Source organism: Heloderma suspectum, chromosome 10 (assembly GCF_057233095.1).
Source record: "Heloderma suspectum isolate Gila_16-S chromosome 10, 16-S_ref, whole genome shotgun sequence".
Classification (NCBI taxonomy): Eukaryota; Metazoa; Chordata; class Lepidosauria; order Squamata; family Helodermatidae; genus Heloderma; species Heloderma suspectum.
In genome coordinates this window covers 20,018,493-20,041,415 of record NC_139467.1, presented here as the reverse complement: position 1 = coordinate 20,041,415, position 22,923 = coordinate 20,018,493, and the positions used below count along the sequence as shown (strand labels likewise).

Genomic DNA, 22,923 nt, shown 5'->3' with positions numbered 1-22,923 from the left:
ATGAGATTGATTTCTAGCTGCTACTTTTCCACCCACAAAATCCGTGTGTGTACAAGGGTGCCCATACCTTTTCCACTTTGGAAGGGAAAATAGCTTGGGCTAGGTGACTTTAGCAGAAAGCCTGCCAAAAGGGAATGGCTGAAGAAGCATCCTGGACAGGTCTTCTACTGCAGATGGCAGCCTCCACAGAAGCCTTGAGGAAAAGCTTCATGTGACTGATCATCATGTCTATTTTGGCCCCTTAGAGATTTCTGTCTGACTTTGTAGATCAGCTTTCCAAAAAGTAAAGGCAGGATAGGTTTAATAACTTCAAATAAAACTGAGTTGAGGGACAACTGAAAGATATGCTGGCATCTTGTGTCTCCTTGCCCCAGACTGGGCCCTAGAATGCTTTAAAAGGTACTGGTACTTGTTCACAAATCCTTAAACAACTCAGGACCAGGATACTTAAGAGATCACCTGATCCTGCCCTGTGCTCGGTTGTTTTGCTCACCAGTAGATACCATCCTGGTGGTACCCAAGATTGGAGCAGTTCAGTCCACCATGGCTCAGAGCTGGGCCTTTAGTGTCAGACTGCCCATTCTCTGGAACTCCTTTCTACTACAACTTAGGAAGGCACCAATCCTTCTGGGTTTTTGGCACCTACTAAAAACATTCAAAACATTCCTTTTCCAACAGCTGTTCCCAGGAAGGTAACCTTGTCTTCTGTACATCACTTAGAAATGTCTTTAATATAAGTGATTCATAACTATTGTTAAATAAATGGAATGAATGAATGAATAAAAGCAAGGAATGTCACAATCATATAATAAACCTCCCATTCCAAGAACCCAGGAGAAATAATTATGTATGGAACCTGAAAATATGAGCCATAGTCTTGATTTATAGTATACACAATGTGAGACTAATTACCAAATGAGCCAAATGCCGGTGGAGCGAAGCCATAGCCCTCAAAGTTTCTGTTACCAAAGATGAAGACACCAAAGTTTGAGTCAGGATGCTCTAGGGAGATGGTTCTGGTTGTCACATCCCACTTGCGTTCACTCCATGAGTACTGTGTCCCAGGGATCTCTCTCCATTGAAAGCCTCTGATGGCTGACTTGTCCCTGGTAATGTGGCTGGCTTCAGAGCTCTTTGCTATAATGGCAACATAATTGTCAAACTTGCCCATTCCATCAATGTAGTAGGATTGGCCATAGCTTGTTATGGGTGGGATGTTGATGAGGAATGGATCGTAGCCTGTGTTCTGTATTTTGACACCGGTGAAGAACAAAAGGACTTGAATCCCAACATTAGCAGAGATGTAAAATGCCTGAGGGTACTGGAACTCAAATTGGCTGACTTCCCCAGCCACCATGTCTTGGAAGCTTTTTAGTTGCCCCGACTGGTAATGAATACGAGTGTTTTGGGAAGCAACCACATATACAAGATCAGGATTGGTTTGGAGAAAGACTGGAGGGACAATGAAGGTGGTGCCCCAGCTGGACACTGGCAGGAGCTGTTCAGCAACATGGTCACAGTAATAATTTTGCTGAACGCAAACATGCCCGCTCAAGACTGCCACTGGTGCCGATGCCTGAATTCTGGTGCCAGTCAGATCATCTGAGCTTTGAAGCTGGGCTGCTTGGAAAACTCCAAGGTTAATGGTGAGTTTGGTCCCTGCAGCATACAACACTCCCTTGAAAGTCACTTCCCCTTTCAGATAAATATCAACTTCCGTTGGTGCCTGCCAGGCTATGACCGCAAATTCTTTTAAGTAGATTGTTGACCTGGTGCCAGGTGGGGTTACGATATAATACAGTGTGCCAAGCTCGTGGACTGGGTAGACAGTCATGGTGGCAACAGAATATAACTTCCTGTGCATTAAGACGACAGAAATGTCATTTTCAGCCTGGATCACAATGGAGTCATCAAACGTGTTACTGCCTTCCATCTCGGCTGTCACTGGGATCTGCACGGGCAACATTTCACCTTCTCTGATTGAAAAACTTTTCCGGGTGGAAGATCTGGTCTTTGTCACAGTTACCATGGTGGAATTACAGCAAGCAGTGAGGAACAGCTGCAGACTTGTTTCAGAGGGCCATCTCGTCTCGAAGTTTTCCATGAAGGCTGTGATGAATTGTTTTCCCTGGAATCCTGCTCTGCCCTCAACTAAAAGGAGGAGAACAGAAGACATTTGTAGAAACAAAACTTGGCAGAGAATAACATTTAGTGCTGTGCCTGTGCTGAAAAATTATCTCATGTTTTTTGAACATTCTCATTGCCTGGCTGTGGGGGGGGGGCGTTGTGGGCAGGTGGGGTGAGAAGGCATCTCAGGATGCCATTTGGCATCCCTCATGGTGCCATTTTGAAGGGGAGGGGCCAGGGAAGCCTTTTTATGTCCCATGCCCCTCAGAGAGCAATCTCTCACTCGCGCAGCTCCCTCCCACCCTCCCTTAAGCAGTGTGGGTACCAACTGGTTGCCCCTTTTGGGAGCCATGTAGGAATTTTTGGCTCACAGTCTGATTGGCATGGTGTGTCTTTTTGCCTACTTCACACTGTTAATGGGGCAGGACTTGTCCTTTAGATAAATGTCTACTTTTCTCACTATAGGTCACGTTTCACTACAGGTCACATTTCAGTTGGCGGCTAGGACAAGCAGAGGAGAATGAGATTAGGGATGGTTCGCATGCAGAGGCACCTTATGGTGACAGATGACACCTGAGTCCTCCCGAATGGGTTCTGCGGCTCGGCGGGGGGATAAGGATTGCCTGGAAGACTGACTCACCTCACTCACCCAGGTGTTTGGCAGCACCGGGAGGGGGTGACATGGGAAGGTCTAACTCCCCCATAAGGGGCAGTCCAGAGGGGCGGCAAGGCTGACATGCCACCCCTTAGCCTGGGTGTGTTTTCTCCCATAAAGGTGCCAGCTATCCGCTGGCACAGTCAGGGCCCGTCCTAGGTTTCCCCTTTGCAGATATTTCAATAAATGTGGCCCAATTTCAATCCAAGCCTTTGTTGCCTGTCTCTTCATTACCCCGTCTCTGTTCACAAAAGAAATTGCTTTCAAAAAGAAATTTGAAGGAGAAGAAATTTTGGAGAAATTCTCATGGGCTGGGTTTGGGGGTTTTGTGCTCACTTTACTTATGACGTGGCCATGGAGTGTGCATGATCGTCCTTCTTTCATTGTACAATTATCTCTGTGGCAGCCTGTAGCCTCCTCAGCTTCCCACACTTCAATTAAAGCTATCAGGAGGAAGACACTGTGAGGCAATTCCTCCCATGGGGCTTTTTCAGTTCAGGAAGTGCAGGTGGCCTGGGAGGCTACAGACCAATGGAAAAAATGTGTAATAGAGAGAGAAATCATGAACAGCACCCTCAGCCAGCTTCTCCCCCAGGAGAAATTCGGTAAAATTGTCCTCCCCACCATTTCTCTGCCCACAAATAGGCTGAAGAATTTTGAGAGGCCATTTGCACACAGCTCTAATAGCAATCAAATATCCAAACAATGAAGGAATCGGATCTAAGAGAGGACACAATCCAGGGCAAAAGCAGCTACTCTTGCACTTTTCCTCTTGGGGAAGGGTGGAGATGCAGGATAGTTTTCACTTCCCATTCTGACTTGAGGTCAGGGGTGGGAGGACCTCTTCCAGCCCGAGAGGCAAATTCAATTATGGAGCTCGGGGGGGGGGGGCACATTCCAGTGTTAGGCGGGGCTGCAGGCAAAGTGGGTGGAGCCAGAGGCAAAAGGGTGGAGACAAAAAGAATAAAAAAAATTCAGCATGCTGTAGCTTAAAGTTCTGATTTACTGAAACTTAAGAGAAACATTTCAACTATTCAGAATGGGGAAAAGCTGCACAAAAACCAGGAAACCACCAAATGATCAGTCGTTGGGGGGAGGGGGCTGAGGCCAACCCAAGAGCCAGATTTGGCCTCCAGGCCTGAGGTTCCCCACCCCTGTTCTAGGTTGTTTTGGAACTGAATCCCTTGCCTGACCTGTGTGTCTTGCTACCTTTCCATCAACACTGCCTTGGGGGTATAATGCTTGCCCTCAAGACAGAATAAGGGGGAATTAAGGGGGAATGAGATATGGAGGAAGGAGACTTTGTCTGTTGAATTCTTTCACGATTTCCCAGAAATCTGCCATCCTGATGAATCATGCAGTGCCTGTGTTAGCCCCCACTGTTTCCACTGAAAAGGAAAGCAGTTTTGCTAAATTTGTTTGTTTTTCTTCTGGTCCTATTGGTCGGAACTAGGGAACCCAGGAAATCCAATTGGGCATGTAATATTTTGGTGTTTGTAATCCTTGCTTTTAGTAATTTTCTGAAGGAAAACACCCTAAAGCTTTACCAGCTGTTCACCAGAACTCTGATTATTATTATTGTTCCAGCTGCAGTGGCTGCCAGTCCATTGTGCTGGTATTAACATGCAAAGCCCTAAATGGCTTGGGGCCAGGTTAGCTGAAGGATCGCCTCCTCCCATATATGCCTGCCTGGACCCTAAGATCATCCTCAGCAGTCCTTCTGGCCCTGCCAAAGGAAGTGAGGCGGGTGGCTACCAGGAAGAAGAGGGCCTTTTCTGCTGCAGCACTCTGGCTGTGGAATGAGCTCCCTAGAGAGATTCGCCTGGCACCTACATTGTACCCCTTCCAACTCCAGGTGAAGACCTTTTTATTCTCCCAGTATTTTAGCGTTTTAGCTTCCTAGTCTTTTGGTTTCAGTGTTTTGAATCTGTATTTTAAATCTCTGCATTGCTGCTAGGTTTTATTCTGGTTGTACTGTTGTATTATGGTTTTAAGCTTTCATATTTTATATTGTTATATGCAGTGCTTTGTGGTTCTAATTTTTGTGAACCGCCCAGACAGCTTCACCTATTGGGTGGTATAGAAATAAATAAATAAATAAAGTTTCTTAGCTGCCTTTCAAGATCATATCAGCAAATTATGGGCACTATCCTGTTCGACACTACTGCTAATATAAATTATGTTGCAGTAGTCTAAGTGATCTCTAGCACAATGCCAGTAGTACTTGCTGGCTTGACAGGTTTTCCCAGCAATAGGATACTATCCTTTAAAGTACCTTTAATCAATTTTAAAATAAGCCAATCAAAATGCAATACAATACAGTTAAAATATGTAACAGCAGCAAGTACAATAAAATCTTATCCATTAAAAAACCCAAATCCAAAAAGGCATGACAGGAAGCTATTAAATAAAACCTGATTTTTTAAAAAAAACCAATGCCCATTACTCCACCTTGCATTTATATAGTGCTATAGTGGTAGCAAAGTTTTCATCTATTTTCTCAGTTATTTTACCTAATTTTGAATTTACAAAAAAAAAAAAGAGAGTTTCTGTTTCGGGGGGAGCAATCCTATGGCTGCTAGTCAGTGGCTAGATGGCCATAGGATATCTTGTTTTCCAGGAACCCATCTCAGAGCCCATGCTCTGAGGTCAGTTCCTGGAGAACTGACCTTTCTACCCTTCCGCACTGCCTCACAGGCAGCGCAGAAAAGCCCCGGGCTCCACGCTCACAAGAGGAGCACGGAGCGGCCGAAATGGGGCGGTCCAGGGTAGGGAGGGTGGAAATGCTGGTACAACACATCCAATGTGTCATCCAGCAGCCTCCTCCCCCACTCCGCTGTCCCACAGCTAAACAGCCGAAAGTGGCTGTCTAGCCGAAAATGCAGGGCAGGAGAAGTGCGGAGGGAACGAACCCCTCCGTGCTTCTCCTGCCCTGCTTTGAGTTTGGAGGCAGCCACCTATCTGGATAGGATTTCACCCTTAGGGTCCAAAATGTGTTTCAGGAGGGTTGTTTTGTGGGTGGAGAATATTATCTTCTGAAACTTGAATTATAATTATAATTATAATTATAATTATTATTATTAATGAAGATTTGATATTATGATATAATATAATCATCATCCCATCTGATCACTGATGCATTTGCCAAACAATAAATATGTACAATGAAATGCAGAGTGGGAAAATGAAATTAGGTAGCCCTTGATATATGCCATTTCGCAGAAAATAATTTGACGCTGTGAAGCACTGAAGAGCATCATTAGTGCCTTTATTTTTAAAGATTTTTCTTTTCGAAATTAAGGTGAAGATATAAACACTCACACACCAATGAGCTAGGAGGTTTCAGCATGTGTAACCTTAGTACATGAGAAACAGCAAGCAAAATGGATGTTCTGTGTGTAGTTCCCTAAACCACAAAACGAAAAACCTCATCCGATTGCTGAAGCTTTGCATACCCATCTCCAGGCACATTGTTTGTGGCCATGTTGGTCCCCTCTTTAGAGGAAGAAGGAGGATGGGAGGCTGAATACTTTCTTGTGGTTGCTTCCCCCACCTCCATCCTCAAAGAAGTGATTAACAAATGCTCTCTTAGCTGTGCATGCAGGGGTAGCCTGCTGCATGTGCTTATGGCTGAATTGGGTGGTTCTAACATGGCGTGATTTTATTTTTCATGTTTTTTCATGTTTTTTCTTCCCTATATCTCCTCACATCCACATATATTTCCCTTAAATGTTTAAGTTTGTCTTACTTTTAGTATCTTAGCACTTTTATTAATTTCTCTCATTTCCTAAATCCAACTTTTACTTGATTTTTGTCAGTAATGATTGCTTCCCTCTATAACTTCTCTCCCTGCTCCTAGTAGATAACCTTGTAGACTTCAGGCGCCACAATGAACTCTTGTTCTCTTTTGCAATTAGAAATGTAGAAATAGAATGCAAAGTTTGACCCTGAATAGAAGATGAATTGTAAACATCCTGAATGTACCCTGTAACCCAAAACATTTAAGTGTCAATTGAGAACACCATGAAATGTAAAAAGGTTAACATTATAAACCATTCCATGTCATGTGAATAGCCCAGGTCAGGAGGGGGAGGTGTGAATGCAGAATGAATAGCTTCATTTCAGGAAGGCCAAATGGGGGTGCTCTGGTATGTGCTGAAGATTGCCAAAGTATCAGTTACAGAAGATGGAAATGGGCCAATAAAAGAGGAGGATGGCACATTATGACCACAGAAGCAACCTTGAGAAATGTTGGGGAGTCGGAAGGAGATGGCAGTCTGTCTTCAACAAACGTCAGTCCTGGAAATTGGGGATATGATGTATTATCAACAAAGAACATACTGAACCCCTCTTTGATCTCATGAGCCCCAACGAGGAAAAAGGGTATAAAACCCCTGAATCTGCCATGGTTCGGGGGGGGGGGCGTGGTGCATCTGGATCGCTTGTATGTGCACACACACCAACAAGACCCTCGATCCACAGGACACGTATTAAGTGCTCTGCCCAAGTACTTGATAGTATGTGGTGAGTATGTGTTGGGTAGAATTCAGGGAAAGGATTTTACTGTCTGGGGCTTAGATAAGGTGCAGTTATCTTTGTTCTGACATACTTAACTGTTTGGGTTTGGGATATAAGAGAACAGTCTTAGGCTTGGGCCTGGCTGACACTGTATCACCACCATTGCCTCAGTGGGCCAGTTGCAATATAGACCAATCTGGAGCTGAGCAACAAACAGGGGCTAACTGTATATTTAGTCATTTAATGCACTACATTTGCACTAAGTTTTGACCAAGAAGGACGCAACTTCTTGAGGATTTGTTTTGTGTTAAGCTCTTGCCTAACAGGCACGCAACCTCTTCAGCCTCAGAGAGCCTGAAACTCTTTCAGATTTCTTTGTCATTAAGTTTGTACCTAGGAGGCATGCAACCTCTTAAGCCTCCGAGAGCATGAAACTCTCTGGGGAGGTTCTACTTTTGCTTATTTATTTTATTTCAATAAATCTTCTTTCATCTACATTGGTTGTGTGTGTGTTCTTCTCCACCTCATAAGATCCCAAACCTCTCAGCCTGATCAACTGAGTGGTCCTGGGTAAACTGAAATCCATATTCCACAGTTCCATTAGTGTGATTACTTTCATTACCGGAAAGCTGCTTAAAAGCTTCCCATGGAAGCCTCGTTTCATAATGGTTGGAAAATTCTTCTTGTGATGATTAAACAAATGCATTCCATTAAGCTCAGACTGGGGGAAAGAAAAGATTGTTTATATTCAGTTGGTTGGATTCCTATTTTATATCTCTGGAATGACAGATTGAAAGAACAATAGCATAGGAAGCTGCCTCAGACTGGGTCAGATCATGGGTCCATCTAGCCCAGTATTGTTGACACTGACTGGCAGCAATGGCTCTCCAGGGTTTTCAGGCAGGAATTTTTCCAGCCCTACCTGGAGATGCCAGGGATCGAACCTAGGAATCACAGAATCATAGAATAGTAGGGTTGAAAGGGACCTACAAGGCCATCGAGTCCAACCCCCTGCTCAATGCAGGGACCTTCTGCATGCTAAGTATGTGCTTTACCACTGAGACACGGCCCTTCCACAAGAGAAGGAGGAGGAGGAATTCACTGTTCTCCATGTAATTTAATATTATGTTTCCCATTATGAAGCAATGGAAGACATGTTCTTGCTACTTGTAGTGAGCTTCATAGATTGTCTTTTTGCTGGAATAGTGTGCAATACTGGGCTTGTTTTTTCTTATGGTTCATTTTTTTCTCAAAAGTAATGGAGGGTGCTTCCCTGGAGTGCTTCCAGAAGGAAGAGTCTTAGTTCTAACCATTAGGAGGCATTGTGTCTCCTAATGGTTAGTGCCGTCTTTTCTTCCTTAGTGGGTTTTCCAAGAAAAAAGATGGAAGAAGTAGTGGGAAAACACGGGAGGGTTACCCAAGTGGGAAATGCCATTGTCTGGACTCCTATAAAATTTTGTTAATGAAGCCAGGTGATAGTGTGATAAAAAGCCTCACCTGAAAGCAGCCTGGCTAGAGTGAATCTAATATATACAATTTAAAAAGCGAATATCATTCTTCATGGGAGGGGTTCATTTTGATGGAGCATTAGGAGGTTTGACTCATCTTTCAGTTCCTCTTCCATACTGGGATAATGTGGGCATAGTCCCCGCTGGACACTAAAAAGCCACATACTCACACAAGAAGATAGACAGCCATCCTGAAAGTGAATGGGGAGGGGGGAGTTTGAGCTATTCAGCTTACTCACCACTCAGTAGCACTGATCCAGCCAAAAGCAGCACGATCCTCATTGTGGCCATGCCTGCAAAACAAGGAATTTGGGAAGAAATGTCATGAAAAGTTTTCTGGTTCTTCGTTGCATATGAACATAACCTGGCCTTCCCCAACCTGGTGCCCTCCAGATGTTTTGGACTCCAACTCCTAGAAGCCCCATCCAACATAGCTACTGGTCATGAATGCTGGGAATAGTAGTCCAAAACATCTGGAGGGCTCCAGGTTGAGGAAGGCTGATGTCACCTCTAAAGCCTCTCTTCTAGCCCAAACCTTCTCATCTTGAATGATACAACGATAGAGAGAAATTTCTTGAGAAAATATTGTTTTGGTTGAAGTAGGCTCCCTGGCTTTTCAGAGCTGCACAAGAGGCCAAAATCAACAGGAAAAGCTTTTCGCGGCATGGAGATGCAGTGATGGAAAACTTCTGTCTATCCAAAAAGGTGGTTTCCCTCATTTGGGATTCAAGGAGACAATGGGGAACAGGGATGTATTCCAGAGGGCTCTCGGAGCTCAAGTGTGATTTTGCAAGAGCTCTGGAACTGAGTGCAGCACCTTGTCTATCCACCGCTTTAAGGCTTCAGACTAAACTAAAGCAGCTTGATTCTTATGCAAAAATGTGTATATGAAATGTCCCAGTGACCACAGTTTCTGTCCTATAAAAAGGGAGTGGCCAACACTGTGGTTTAGGGGGTGGGGGTGGGGGGGTCATTACATTTGTGTATGGCCTAGAGACAGTCTTTTATTTGTTCAGAAAACTGGTTTTGCAAGGTTTTGTCTTGTTCATAAAACCTGTTTGACAAGAAGCAACAAAGAAACATCTGTGCACACTATGGAAAGCGATACCTTTCTCAAGCTACATTCAACTCCCTTTTTATTTAAATTTCTTTTCACAATTCTGTGGCACTCTTTCTGGCCAAACAGGCCTCAGTTTACCACAGCTGACTCCAGGTTTTGGAGGGTCCTTGGGCAAGACACCCTTAATGGATCCCCTCCCTCGGTAAATCTATCTTCCCACTACCATTGTCACCAGCTCCTATTTCATTTCATTTATTACATCTCTATACTGCCCAATAGCCAAAACTCTCTGGGCAGTTCATGGCATGATGAAATACAATATAAACCTTTGACATTCAAAATATTAAAATGGTTTAAAAACAAGTTAGAAACAATTGACAATAAAACTACCAGGGCCTGATAAGGAACTAAAATACCCCATCATATGCTGTCAAATGTCTGGGAGTAGGGGAAAGTCTTAACCTGCCACCAAAAAGATGACAATGTTGGCATCAGGTGGATCTCACTGCGAGAGCATTCCACAGTCAGGGGGCCAACACTGAGAAGGGCCTCTCCCTTGTTGCTGTCCTCTGAACCTCCTTCAGAGGAGGGCATCAGATGCTGATCATAGTGTATGTGTAGGTTCATTCTGGGACAGATGCCCCAGCGGGTATTGCATGGAAGGCTTTATAGGTCAAGGCCAGCACCTCAAATTGGGCTTGGAAACATACAGGCAGCCAGTGCAATCAGACCAGAATTGGTGTTATGTGCTCAGATATTCTGGTCTCTGCTATCAATCTGGCTGCCACATTTTGCACAAGCTGCAGTTCCAACCCATCTTCAAGGGCAGCCCCAACCAGAGCACTTTGCAGTAATTTAACTTGGAGGTGACCAGAGCATAGACTACTGAAGCCATGTTATCCTTGCTCAGATAGGGGCATAGCTGGGCCCACAGCCAAAGCTGGAAAAAGGCACTCTGGGCCACTGAACAGCCGATCAGACCACGACGTCAGGAAGCACTGCCGTGGTGTGGCTTGGTTGTCAAACTAGAACTGGGGAGACCTGGATTCAACTATCCACTCAGGTAGGAAGTTCAGTGTGTGACTTTGGGCCAGTCACCCTCTCTTTGCCTAACCCAACCCACAGGGTTGTTGTGAGGATAGAAAATGGAGTGGTGGGAAACCACGTACATCAGGGGTGGGCAGACTTCAGGCTTGCGGGATCTCTTTTGTTTTTGTTTTTACTAAGTCCCCCAGCTCCCCCGATTTGAGCCAGTGTTGGCTGGTGGCTCTGATGTCAGCGGGGCGGTGAATCTGATCTGGGTTACAGTCAGCACCAGCAAGAACTCTAAAGGAACTCTCCAAGGTGGAGCGGATTTACCGCCTTGCTGACATCGGAGCCACCAGCCTCCACTGACTGGAGCCTTGTAGAAAAGGCATACGCTTAGAATGAAAGAATTCTGAGCCCAGGAAAGGAATGGAGCTCACAGTCCATCCGCACATAAAATGCCCTCCTGATTATCTCCAAGTTTTCTTCATTTCTGCAGTGCAACACCCTCCCCCAACTGAGTGCCCTCCAGAGACATTAGACTACAATTCCCACCATCCCCAGTCAGCATGTTGTAGTCCAACACCTCTGGAAGGCACTCAGCTGGGAAAGGCTGCAATACAATTTAGGGCAGGAGCAGGGGTCATTTTGTAGGTGTTATGGTTCAATAATGGGGAGTCAGAAATCCGTGCTGGTTTACAGCAAATCTCCTAGAGATCTACCAGTAGACCCAGAACTACCTTCTGCCCACCCCTGAGGTACACCACCCAGGGCTCTTTGGAAGAAAGCTAGGATACAAATGCAATAAACAGATACAATAAGAATGCCAAAGCTGTCCGCAGCAGTCTCTTACCTTCGACTATTTAGTAGACCTATCTTGGCTTGACGAAGGAGAGGGACCAGGAAGCCTGCTTGTGCTTTCCCTCTCCCTGTCTCTCTCTCTGCTGCTTATTCCCCTTTTATAGGATGGAAGAATCCAAACTAATTCCTTAGAATGGGCCAGGAACCTATCACACTCCAGAAAAAGGCAAGGGTTATTGGCAGCAGACACAATAGCCCCAGAACGGCTAGAGTTACTGGAAGGGGTGGAAAAAGCAGGAGTCATCTCACTGTACTTCCTGCTCTTCTGGCTGCATTATACATCTGTCTTGAGCAGCTGAGGCCCTACCTGACAGTTTCCAGAGGCAGTTGCAGCTGCTGCTGCTGCTGAAAATAGCAGGATTTCATCTGGCCATGAGCTCTTGAAGAACGGTTTCCCTGCAGTTTCTGTACACATGACCTTCGGGTTTTATCAGGGCCGACCCTACCGTTAGGCAGAGTGAGGAGGCCACTTCAGGTGGCAGATGCTTGCTGGGGTGGCAGTGAAGTCTTGATGGACAGAATTGTGCTGCTATGCAGCCAGTCCTGCACCCCCTAAGCGAGCTTGCTGTCCTCAGGTGTGGTGGAGAACACTATCATAAGAACATGGCATAAGAAGAGCCATGCTGGATCAGACCAAGGGTCCATCTAGCCCAACATTCTGTTCACCCAGTGACCAACCAGCTGCCCACAGGAAACCCACAAGCAGGGCATGAGTGCAACAGCAGCCTCCCACCCATGTTCCCCAGCAACTGGCGTACACAGGCATACTGCCTCTGATGCTGGAGACAACATAGAGCCATCAAGGCTAGTGGCTGTCCCATTGGCAGTGCTGAATCAAGACTCAGTGATCACTCTGGTTTGCTTCTGTATGTGGAATGAGAGAGGGCACCCTTTTATCATTCAACTCAGGCTGCAAAATATCTTCAACTGGCCATGGGTTTTGCATCACCCTGGCACCTTGGCAAAACCGCAAAATACTCCATTTTGTTCTGAGAAAGGCAGTAAGAGCAAAAGGCCTGAATAAATTAAATGAAAAGGTGCTGCTCCGAATAGAACTCCAGATGCATGCAAATGCCTACCTGATGTTTAGGTCACCACCCCAGCCAGATATCCCACAACAGTACCTTTAAATTAACCAGTCCAGAGCTTTGGTGGGTAACATGGCCCAATACTGAAGCATCACCTCCTCAGCATAGATCAGCTGGGGAAAGTACCACCTGGGCTTCCCTTGTGATGCCTTTTGACTGTATGCCTCTACCTGTCTCCAGATGCCTGGCTTTTGTAATGCTCTGTCAGCTAGTTTTAACTCAGTCAAGTAGCCAGGAACTCAGTGAAGGAGCCCAGAACTGAGGTCCCCTGTCATTCCCCAGAGTCAAACTATTCTATCTCATCCTGAGTCCAGCCTCAAAGCCATTGAACTCTTTGTACTCTTTATTTTGAAGTCTATAACTGCCCTTGAGTTTGGACGAGCAGTGCTTGTCCTTGTTCCTCTCAACTGTGGGACTCAGCCTGGACAGAATTGCTGTCACACAGCTCCACAGTCAGCCTGGGATCACTTGGCTCTGACTCCTGTCCTTTGTGATCCTTTCTCATCACTACCCCTGCTTTCCTCTGGTGCCTAGATCTCATGTCCCTGCGGGAGGAATCCTCTTCAGAGGAGGAGCTAGAGCTCCCGGAGACAAACAACACTGATGAGTAGCCTATGCCAGAAGACCAGGAGGATCCTGGGCCCTTGGGGGAGATGGCCACAGGTCCATACCTGAAAGAGGAGGGGAACTCTGCCTCTAGACAGAGGCTAAACAACTCCTTAGACTGAAAGCATCTCAAGAGGCAGGTCAGAAGAACCTCTGTGAGAAGGGCTCCCTGTTTGCAAAGGAAAGCTCCTCATAAGACTCTCTTCACAAGGAGGATGTCTTCCAGAAGCCTCTGATGTGCTACAACTGAGTCTTCAGTGGAAGCTCTGGAAGCTCCTGGTTACAAACTCTCAGTTGAGACCTGCTGCTTGCTGGAACGACTTCTTTCAGTTCTCGGTCCCTTGACACCTTGCTTCTTTTGGACTGATTTCTTGTGCTGCTGACTGCTGATAAGATCCTGCTTTTGGGTTCCCTTTTTTTTCCCCTGGACTGGAAATCCTGTGCTTTGACCCTTTGCTTACTTACTGATTTCGCTAAATGGATTTGACCCTAAATTGCCACAAGGCTGAGCCCTGCCCAGCCATAGCCACATTCCAGGGCCAGGGTCTTTCTATCTCCCTTCAACTTGAGCCACCTTGCTGCCTTGTTTGCCCAGACAGATCAGTGGTGCCTTGTATACTCCACCCCCTGGTGAAGCACCCATTGAGTCTCTCCAGCCAGGTGCCATATATGGCAGACCTGCTTGCCCAGAGTTTGGTGCCTTACAGAGTTTGGTGCCAAATGAATTGTTGACTCTGAGTGCAATGGTACAAGAATGTACGGTGTGTTGTTGAGGCAATCACCAGAGTCTCAGGACAAGCATAACCATCTACTAAGCCATGCTTTCTAGTTACTTCCCCTCCCTTGTCTCCTCCCCTAGTCCCTTTGCTTCCCCCAGTGCTTATTTCCCTCAGAATAGTCAGGTCTATGGTGGGGTAGGCAACTTTGGGAGGTCTGGGCCTTCCCTTTTTAGAACTCTTGTTCCTTTTGCTGACTGTTCTTTACTGTTTTTAAGCTGTGTTGTTTTATTGTTGGATTTTTTAAAAAAAAATATTTTAGTTCAATGTTGTTTTTAGTTATATGTTGTTTGTATATACTGTCCGTATTTATTTATTTATTTACTGTCCGTAAATGGATTTTAAACTTTGTGTATTGTATTTTAATGTTTTAACTTTTGTAAACTGCCCAGAGAGCTTTGGCTATGGGGCAGTATAGAAATGATGATGATGATGATGATAATAATAATAATAATAATAATAAATTGAAGTGAAAGAACTCAGCTTGAGACAGTCCAAATTGCCACACCCTCAAGTATATTCCATAGTCACATCCTCATTTTATTCTATATTGCTTGGTTGCTGTTCCACTTATTATTTATTCAGTTCACCTTTACACCTACCTCTATATAATACACACACACACACACCTTTTCTTTGTTTTATATTCAAAGGACCTAACACTCTGGTTGAAAAATTCATTATAAAACACAGACATCCAAAGCAAAACAAACAAAAATCTCACAATTATGTTCATGAGGCATGAGTGCAATCCTATGCATAGTTACCTGAGAGTAAGCTCCATTGAACTCAATGGTGCTTTCATCTGACTGAGTAGATCCAACCTGTAAAACGCTTTGAGCTTTGACAAAAGAACATCAGCCATCTTAAATGCAATCGTGAGCTTTTAACTGGATGTGCAAACAAGCTCAGAAAGTTGTGTTACTATTTGAATTGCTAGTGTGAGGTAGGAACCCCATCAAAGCAAAGGAAAGACATATCTGGCCTCTGCTTAATTATTTCCCTCATTCTCTAACTTCTTCTGTGCAAATCAGTCACAAACAATAGTAAAACTCGTAGGCCTTGTTATTACCTCATTCGCTCGCCAGAGCAAGGAGGGTCTGTCAATTACAGATGACAGCACTGCTTCTGCTCTGAAAAAGTCCTGGAGCTCTGTTCCTCTGCATTCCCCTCCACCACACCACAGGCTTGCAGCCACCAGCCACCAAAAATGATAACTGTTTATAGGAAGGGCAGTCCTACAAGCCAATGCAGGTGTACCCTTGGGATAATATAATTGCCATCCCATGCACTTCCACTAATAAAGCAGAAAACAAAACAATACCCATAGAAACAAGACATAATATAGCAACAGTGACAAACACTCCCATAGCATCCATGGCAACTCTGCCACAATGCACCAATCAATCACAAAGTCACCCTCCCCACCACACACAAACACACACACGCACCACATATGCATGGAAGGCACCAGTAAGTGACAGCTGAGCAACTTCATGATGTTGCCCTCTGCAATACAGACAATGCATCATACTTGCAACTAGAGATGTACAGATTGTGTGAAATCTGTTCCGTCTGTGTTTCATGGATTGTTAGGCACCTTTTGTTCCATCGTCTGCCCATCGATGGAATCGGAGGGGTTGTTTTGTTTCCGAATTTGTGCAAATGTGTATTTGCGCAAAATCACAAGTGCAAAAAATGCACAAATTCCCCCAAATGTGCATTTTCACACTTTAGCCACTGGGGAATAAAGGCCATATTTGGGGCCTTTTTTATTTTGCGTATTTTTCTACAACAAAATTTGTGCAAAATTCGGGGAAGTTAGAAAACCGGACCACATGTCTGCAGAATCCGCCTGACAGGGGAAAAGCTGGTCCGCTGCGGAATCTGCCAGTCGGATTCATGAAAATCTGAACTCATTTGGTTCCATTGTGGATTCCTCCAACATCCCTACTTGCAACCCAAGCACCACCATCCTGCACAAGCACCATGGTGCAGAGCAGAGAAGAGCACATCAGTGGGTAATCTGGCACAAAAACTGCAATTGCCTACTAGCAGTGGTATAGTGAAAGGTTTTGTAGTGCAATCATCACGACAGTCCTCATAGCCATGCACCCTCCCAAAATGCAGGCAGCTGTGGTGATCTATCTATCTATCTATCTATCTATCTATCCATCCATCCAATTTATTAGGATCAGCTGACAGTCATACAACACTGAGCTGGCAAAGGGGAGTGTAGTGGTTAACATGTTAGATTTTGGGTGGACAGACCTGATACTGCATGAGAAAGGGAAAGAGAGGGACACACCACTTGTCCCCAAACAACCTAAGACCACCAGCCTAGGATTTTCTAGGAGTTTCTTTCCTCGGCACCAGGAAGAAAATTTTGTCTCAAAGTCAACAAACCAATTCTGGCCATTTTTTGCTCCATCAGGGGAAGCTAATGGGGTTCAGTTGCTCATTCAAGACCAAGCCACCCACAAAATTCTTTGCAATACAATAGGGATAGCTCACAACAATATATGTTTGCTGGGAAAATCCATTTTATTCTAGCTAGTATGAGGACTGCAGCTAAACTCAAGGGGAAATAGAGAAGCCCGAGTGGGGTCGTAGATGATGTTGGCATCCCTGCTAATCAAAACGTCCTGGGGCTTCAACCCTGCAGCCCCTCTGACTCCACTACACCACTGCCTAGAAGTCCACATAACAGCAGCCTGCCAAGAGCATCACTTCCCAGGACAAGATGGAGCCAGAGACAACAAAGCAAAGTCTAATGATTGCATCACAACAGTTGGAAACCTGTATAGATATAAGAATCACCCACCCTCTAGGACAGCCTGCCGCTAGGGATGGCGGAGAATATCTCCATGAATCTTTGGGAGGCCGAGTGCCGACGCATTCAGCCCCCTGAAAGTGTTGGGGAAATTCTCCGCCGGCCCCCCCCCAGGATGGGACTTACCTTCGGTGAATGTCCCTCTCGGCGGTGGGTCCCGGCGGCGGTTCGGCAGCGGTTCGGCAGGGGCGGCGGCCGGTCTCCTGACCGGCTGACGCTGCCACCATTACAAAATAAAAAAGTACAGTAAAAAAAAAACACACACACACCCATGATAGGCTACGTGACGATTTACGTAGCCTATCACGGCTAGATTTCCAAAGTCAGCTGTGATAGGCTACGTAAATCGTCACGTAGCCTATCACGGGTGACTTTGGGGGGGGGAAAGCACGTACGTAAATGGCGGCGCCCCATGGGCGCCGCCATTTGCTTTCCTTATTTGGACAGGGGTAGTCTATGTAAAGATTTACGTAGACTACAGCGAAAATAAGGGAACGCTATTTGCATTGCCCTTATTTTTGCCGTAGTCTACATAAATCTTTACGTAGACTAGACATGCAAAAATAAGGAACGCAAATGGTGGCGCCCCATTTGTGTACGCGCTTTTTTTTTTTTTCCAAAGTCACCCGTGATAGGCTACGTGACGATTTACATAGCCTGTCATGGCTGACTTTGGAAATCTAGCCATGATAGGCTACGCAAATCGTTACGTAGCCTATCACGGGTGTGTGTGTTTGGGTGTTTTTTTACTTTTTTTTTCACGGCCGGGGAGACGGGGCGCTCCTCCCCAGCCTGAATTTTGCCGGCGAGGGATGGGGCACCTCCCCCCCGGGCCTGAATTTCGGCTGGGCGAGGCAGGGCGCCTCCCCCCCTCGCCTGAACTTCGGGGGGAGAACCGAAGCACCTCCCCCCCACCACGAAGCAAGCTGCGGGACAAGGTAAGTCCCTTTCGTCCATCCCTACCTGCCGCAACCTGGCTCCCTCCAGATGTTTTGGACTACAACTCCCATCACTGCTGACCATTTGGCATTCTGGAAGGGGCCGATGGGAACTGTAGCCCAAAACATCTGGAGAGAGACACTGCCCTAAGGAGAAAGATTCAAGTCTCACACAGATGCAGGTATGGGAATGCTCCAAACAACGCAGGATCTGGAGATGCAGCACCGGTATCCATTGCTCCCCCACAAAGTGGTCAAGCTTTTGTAAGCATTCCAGGAGGAACACATTCACAAAACCTTGAGGCTTATTGAGGGAGGAGGCAGTGGAGGCTGGTGGCTCCGATGTCAGTGGGGCTGTAAATCCGCTCTGGGTTTCAGTCAGAACCTGCCAGAACTCTAAAGGAGCTATCCAAGGTGTTGAACCCATTTTGTGGATAGGGTTTAGCACTTTTCATAGCTCTTTCAGAGTTCTGACTGGTTCTGACTGAAACCCAGAGCGGATTCACAGGTCCACTGACATTGGAGCCACCAGCCTCCACTGGGAGGAGGCCCATGGAAGGTGGCTTGCCCAAGGGCCCTCAAAACCCTGGAGCTGGGATTGGAGGTAGCGTTGGGCACTGAGGTTTGCGAGGTGAGCAGGGCCATGCTTGGCTCCTCACCGCAGACTGTGAGCTGGGCCTCCCTGCTCCCCTCACAAATGCGAGGGGAGGGCACTAGAATAAGGGCATTCCTAATTCCAAGTCCTCTTTCCCAAATGACATTGCTCTGTGCCCCTCACCCTCTTCAGAAGAAACCTCAAGCTGGTGCTGGCTCCCGCCTGTACAATGGTTTGACAGAAACACACACACCCCTACCCCGGAAATGGATTAGGCGTCATGTCTGCAGCCAGAACTTGTGAGTCCACAGGACAGGTTTTGCTCATCAGGACTGATGTTTCCCAGGGTCCCCCAGTTCCTCTCCCCTCTCTCAGCGCTGTGACTGGCTGTGGGGCAAGCAGCCCCGAGAAGTACTGGGGGACTGTGGCTGTGCCATCCCTCTCCCCATCTCTCAGACTGTCCTGGCTGCCTTTCCATTCCCATCACCAGCTTTTCCCTAGTAGTATTACATTCCCTAGTCATGAAAATAGAATGATGTAGCACCACCATGCTACATGCCTTCATGTGCATTCCCTGGTGCTGTACCATGACTAGCAGCAGAGTTAAGGGCCATTCAGATGATCCCCTCCCCATATATTCAATGAATGCACAAGGGGGGGAGTGTGATTATGCCTGCTGTCTTTGTCACTGTCCCCTCATAGGGATGGCAGAGGAATCCATTTGGGTGGTGGAGCTCGATGAGCTTTCATTGGTTCGGCCCCCCAGGCTTCGACCTGTTTTCCACTATGGAGCCCAACTCAGTCTGCAGCAAGTCATGGCCAGTTAGTGGATTTTCCGTGTTTTTTTTTTAATTTATGCAAATTAGGGCCAAACTTTGTGCAAATGTGTGTAGTTTGCACAAATGCTGGCCACAAAATTCTGTGCAAATCTTGACATTAAAAAGAAGTATGCAGAAAGTTCCCCAGGTTTGGAGGAAACCCGTTGTTCGACCTGCAAATGCAAACCAAGTCGGGTATGCCATAGAACTCCATTGAGCCCAAAAAGGACTGGATATCCCAGCAGTGGACATCCCTATGCCCCCAACATCCTACTTGCCCTCCCCATCACTTCCCAAACTCCACCCATTTTGCCCCGTGCACCAGCAGCGACATACTAATGTCATATTTTTATACTATTACACTGGTCCTGCCATGGTGCAATGTCGATGTTGATCCATGATGCTGGGCCCCAAGGACCCTCAACCCCCCGGTTTATCAGCAATCCCAGGCTCACTCCAGCAGGCATGTTAAGGATAGGGCTGTGCTGCCAAGCAAGTGGCTTCTAACCCACAATGTCCATGAAGGAAGTGTCTTAGGGGAATAAATTAGGGCTGTGCAGGCTTTGCGGCTTTGGGGTATGGATGGCGAACCCCGCTTTGGGTCCCCTCAACACCCCCATGCAACCCCCCATCTCCTTACCTGGGCTGCCTCCTCCTCTGCTGCCACCGTGGCCCTCGCCTTCTCTTTTGCTGCGCTGCTGCCGCCTTCACCGCCGTCACCACTGCCTTCGCCACCACTGCCTTTGCCACTGCCAGCTCCTGAGGCCTGGATGTGCGGCGACTCATCTTCTTCCGGGGAGTTGCCATTTTTAAAATGGCAACCTCCTGGAAGTTCCAGGAAGTTGCCATTTTAAAAATGGTTACTCCCTGCAAGAAGAGTCGCCACGCGTCCAGGCCTCAGGAGCTGGCGGTGGCGAAGGCGGCAGCAGTGGCAAAAGTAGGAGAAGGCGGAGAAGGTGGCGGTGTGGTAAGGAGAAGGCAGAGGCGGTGGAAAAGGACCTGGAGGCAGCAGGGGGGCTGGCCCGGGTCCTGAAGCTCTGAAGTGCACCGAGTGCTTTGGTGAGCCCCCAACCCGCTCTGGGTCGCTTTGTGCCCCCTCCGCTTCACCTCAGAAGGGGCACAAAGTGACCCAAAGCAACCCGCTTTGACTCGGGGTTCAGGCTGTGGGCTGAAGCAGTGCACAGTCCTGGAATAAACATCATGACAGATCCAGTACAATAGATAGCATTCCTGTCACAACATATTCTAGAGCAAATAGCCTCTTGAAATTTTTGACCTAACTTGTGGGCAGAGAAATTTGGGAGACAATTGCACCGAATTTATCCAGGGGGAGGAGAAATTCTCCACAATTTCTCTCCAGTAGGACTCCCCATTCGCAGGGCTTGTAGCACATCTGCTTTCTTTTTTCCTAATGGTTTTGGGGGTCTTCATGCTGCAACAGCATCAGTTGTACTTGCAGGCTGGCCTCTACTTTGCAGCCACTGCAATGCAGGTGGAAGCAGTGTTGTGTCCAGCTCCAGGGATGAGGTGGAGTTAGTCCTCCAATTTACTGAAAGTCTTCCCCCCACAAAAGAGGCTTCCAATGTCCAACGCTGCAGCTGGGATGTTTTATCATTTATTTTTGTTGTGTTTTTGAGCTTACCTGATAACAGCTAGCATCCCAGGCTGCCTGCACATCCTGATCTGAAAAAGCCCTGTGGGAGGAATTACCTCATGGTACCTTCCACTGGGCTTTAATTGAGGTGTGGGAAGCTGAGGAGGCTACAGGCTGCCAGAGAGATGATCGTACAATGAAAAGCAGGGCACTTGTGCTCACTCCTCAGCCACCTCCTAAGTAAGGTAAGCCCAAGGACCCCAAGCCCAACCCATGAGAATTTCTCTGAAATTTCTTCACCATTGACTGTCTTTTTGTCTTCTATCAAATTAAATGAGAATGGTCAAAAAAATGTGGGAGACATTTTCAGCACAGCACTAATATATTCTAGCCCAACCTTCCCCAATCTGGCACCCTCCAGATGTGTTGGGCTACAATTCCCATTATCCCCAGTTCACTGACCATGCTGGATGGGAGCTCTGGTGCAACACATCTGGAAGCTGCCAGCTTGGGGAAGGCTGTTCAACACTTCAGAGCATGTATTTCCCCCCTTTCCTTTGCACAAATAACAATAAAATAAATTACTGCTGCCATTTTACTGGAGGGATTTGTGTAGCAATAGGGTCAAGCCTAGGGCATTGTGCGGTCTGTAAAATTTCAGTCTGTTGCAACACCAGAGTTTGCACAACTCATTATCAAAAGGGCTGGTGCACTTTTACGGAACTGTGCATTCTGGAGGCCTTTGTGAGCATTCAGTTCTCTGTGGCTCAAGCTGTTCACAGAGACTGTCTCTGCATGGTCCAGTTTTGGGGAACTGAAATATTCATTTCAGGGGGATTGCCGCAATTAATTAGGAAACTGCAGTGTATTCTGAGGAGCAGATTGCTGCAACCAATGATTTGGACACTTAATCTAAATCGATATTTGATCTTTACAACTCCAAGCTCCACATGGCCATGTCCTGTTCCCAACTGTCCTTCTTTGCCAGACAGAGTTGTCAATTTCTGGCATATACACTTTGATTTTGCTCCTAGTTTTACACCCGTTCTGTCTTTTGGGTAGAGATGGGTCAGTTTCCCTAGCCTCAATGTGGTTTGGGCCTGGCAATTATGAACAAAAGCAGAGCATTTGTGAGTGTGGGGAAAGGCTCTTTTTAAAAGCTTGTGATTGACAGGAGGGCATATACCACCATATTCCTCTTCTGTGAACCCCCAATCACCTCTGTGAGTTATTAGACTACCTTCCCTGGTAGCTGTAATGGCACTCTCTGTCCCTCTTTCCCTCGCCCCTTCTCTTCTTCCACCCTCCTCCTCCACCACTCTAGTGGCTGTTCCAACATGGTAGTGGGCAAGGGAAAGTAGTCTCCATTCCTCCACACCTCTCTTTCCCTCTTCTCCTCATGAAATGCTGCTCAGGCAGAGTGTACAAGGAGCCTTGGGAAATGGAATTTCCCCATGGCACCCAACTACGTTTCCTAGGGCTCCATGTGCACACTGTCCCAACAGTGTTTCATGTGCCAGAGATGGAAAGAGGAGAGGAGAGAGAATGAGGGACAGGGGTGCCAAGATGATCCTCCCTCCCTCACCTCCAGTGCAGCAACAAGCTAAGTGGGATAGGTAGGTGGGTGGGAGTGGAAGAAGAGGACAAAGAAGCTCTTCTCTGGCTAGAATTAAAATCCAAGCTGGAGAAGGGCTTTGATGATCACCTTTGTATTTAAATGACTGGAGTCTGCATTCTGAGCCTGGAATTTGCAAACATTGCTGGCATTTCTAACTTTGGGGGTGATTTTGGTGATTTTTTAATTTTTTTTTAAATGTTAGTGTGTGCACACCTTCATCAGAGTTCTATTTTTCTGAACCTCAGTCCCCTTCCTAACTCTATAGAGGTTAAACCTGAGTGCAGAACGAATGCATCTTACTA

General features: G+C 46.6%; 1 protein-coding gene across 1 annotated transcript in view; it reads right to left on the bottom strand.

Moving 5' to 3' along the window:
- The window catches only part of LOC146337909 (IgGFc-binding protein-like), a 38,703-nt gene extending 26,878 nt beyond the window's left edge, over positions 1 to 11,825 (bottom strand). Inside the window, exons 1-3 of the mRNA XM_084815443.1 lie at positions 11,748 to 11,825; positions 9,048 to 9,101; positions 913 to 2,151 (exon numbers count right to left, since the gene is read on the bottom strand). Coding sequence (XP_084671569.1) covers positions 913 to 2,151; positions 9,048 to 9,099 — 1,291 coding nt within the window. The 5' untranslated portion in view covers positions 9,100 to 9,101; positions 11,748 to 11,825. The remainder of the gene's footprint in view (positions 1 to 912; positions 2,152 to 9,047; positions 9,102 to 11,747) is intronic.
- Positions 11,826 to 22,923: the final 11,098 nt, after the last annotated feature.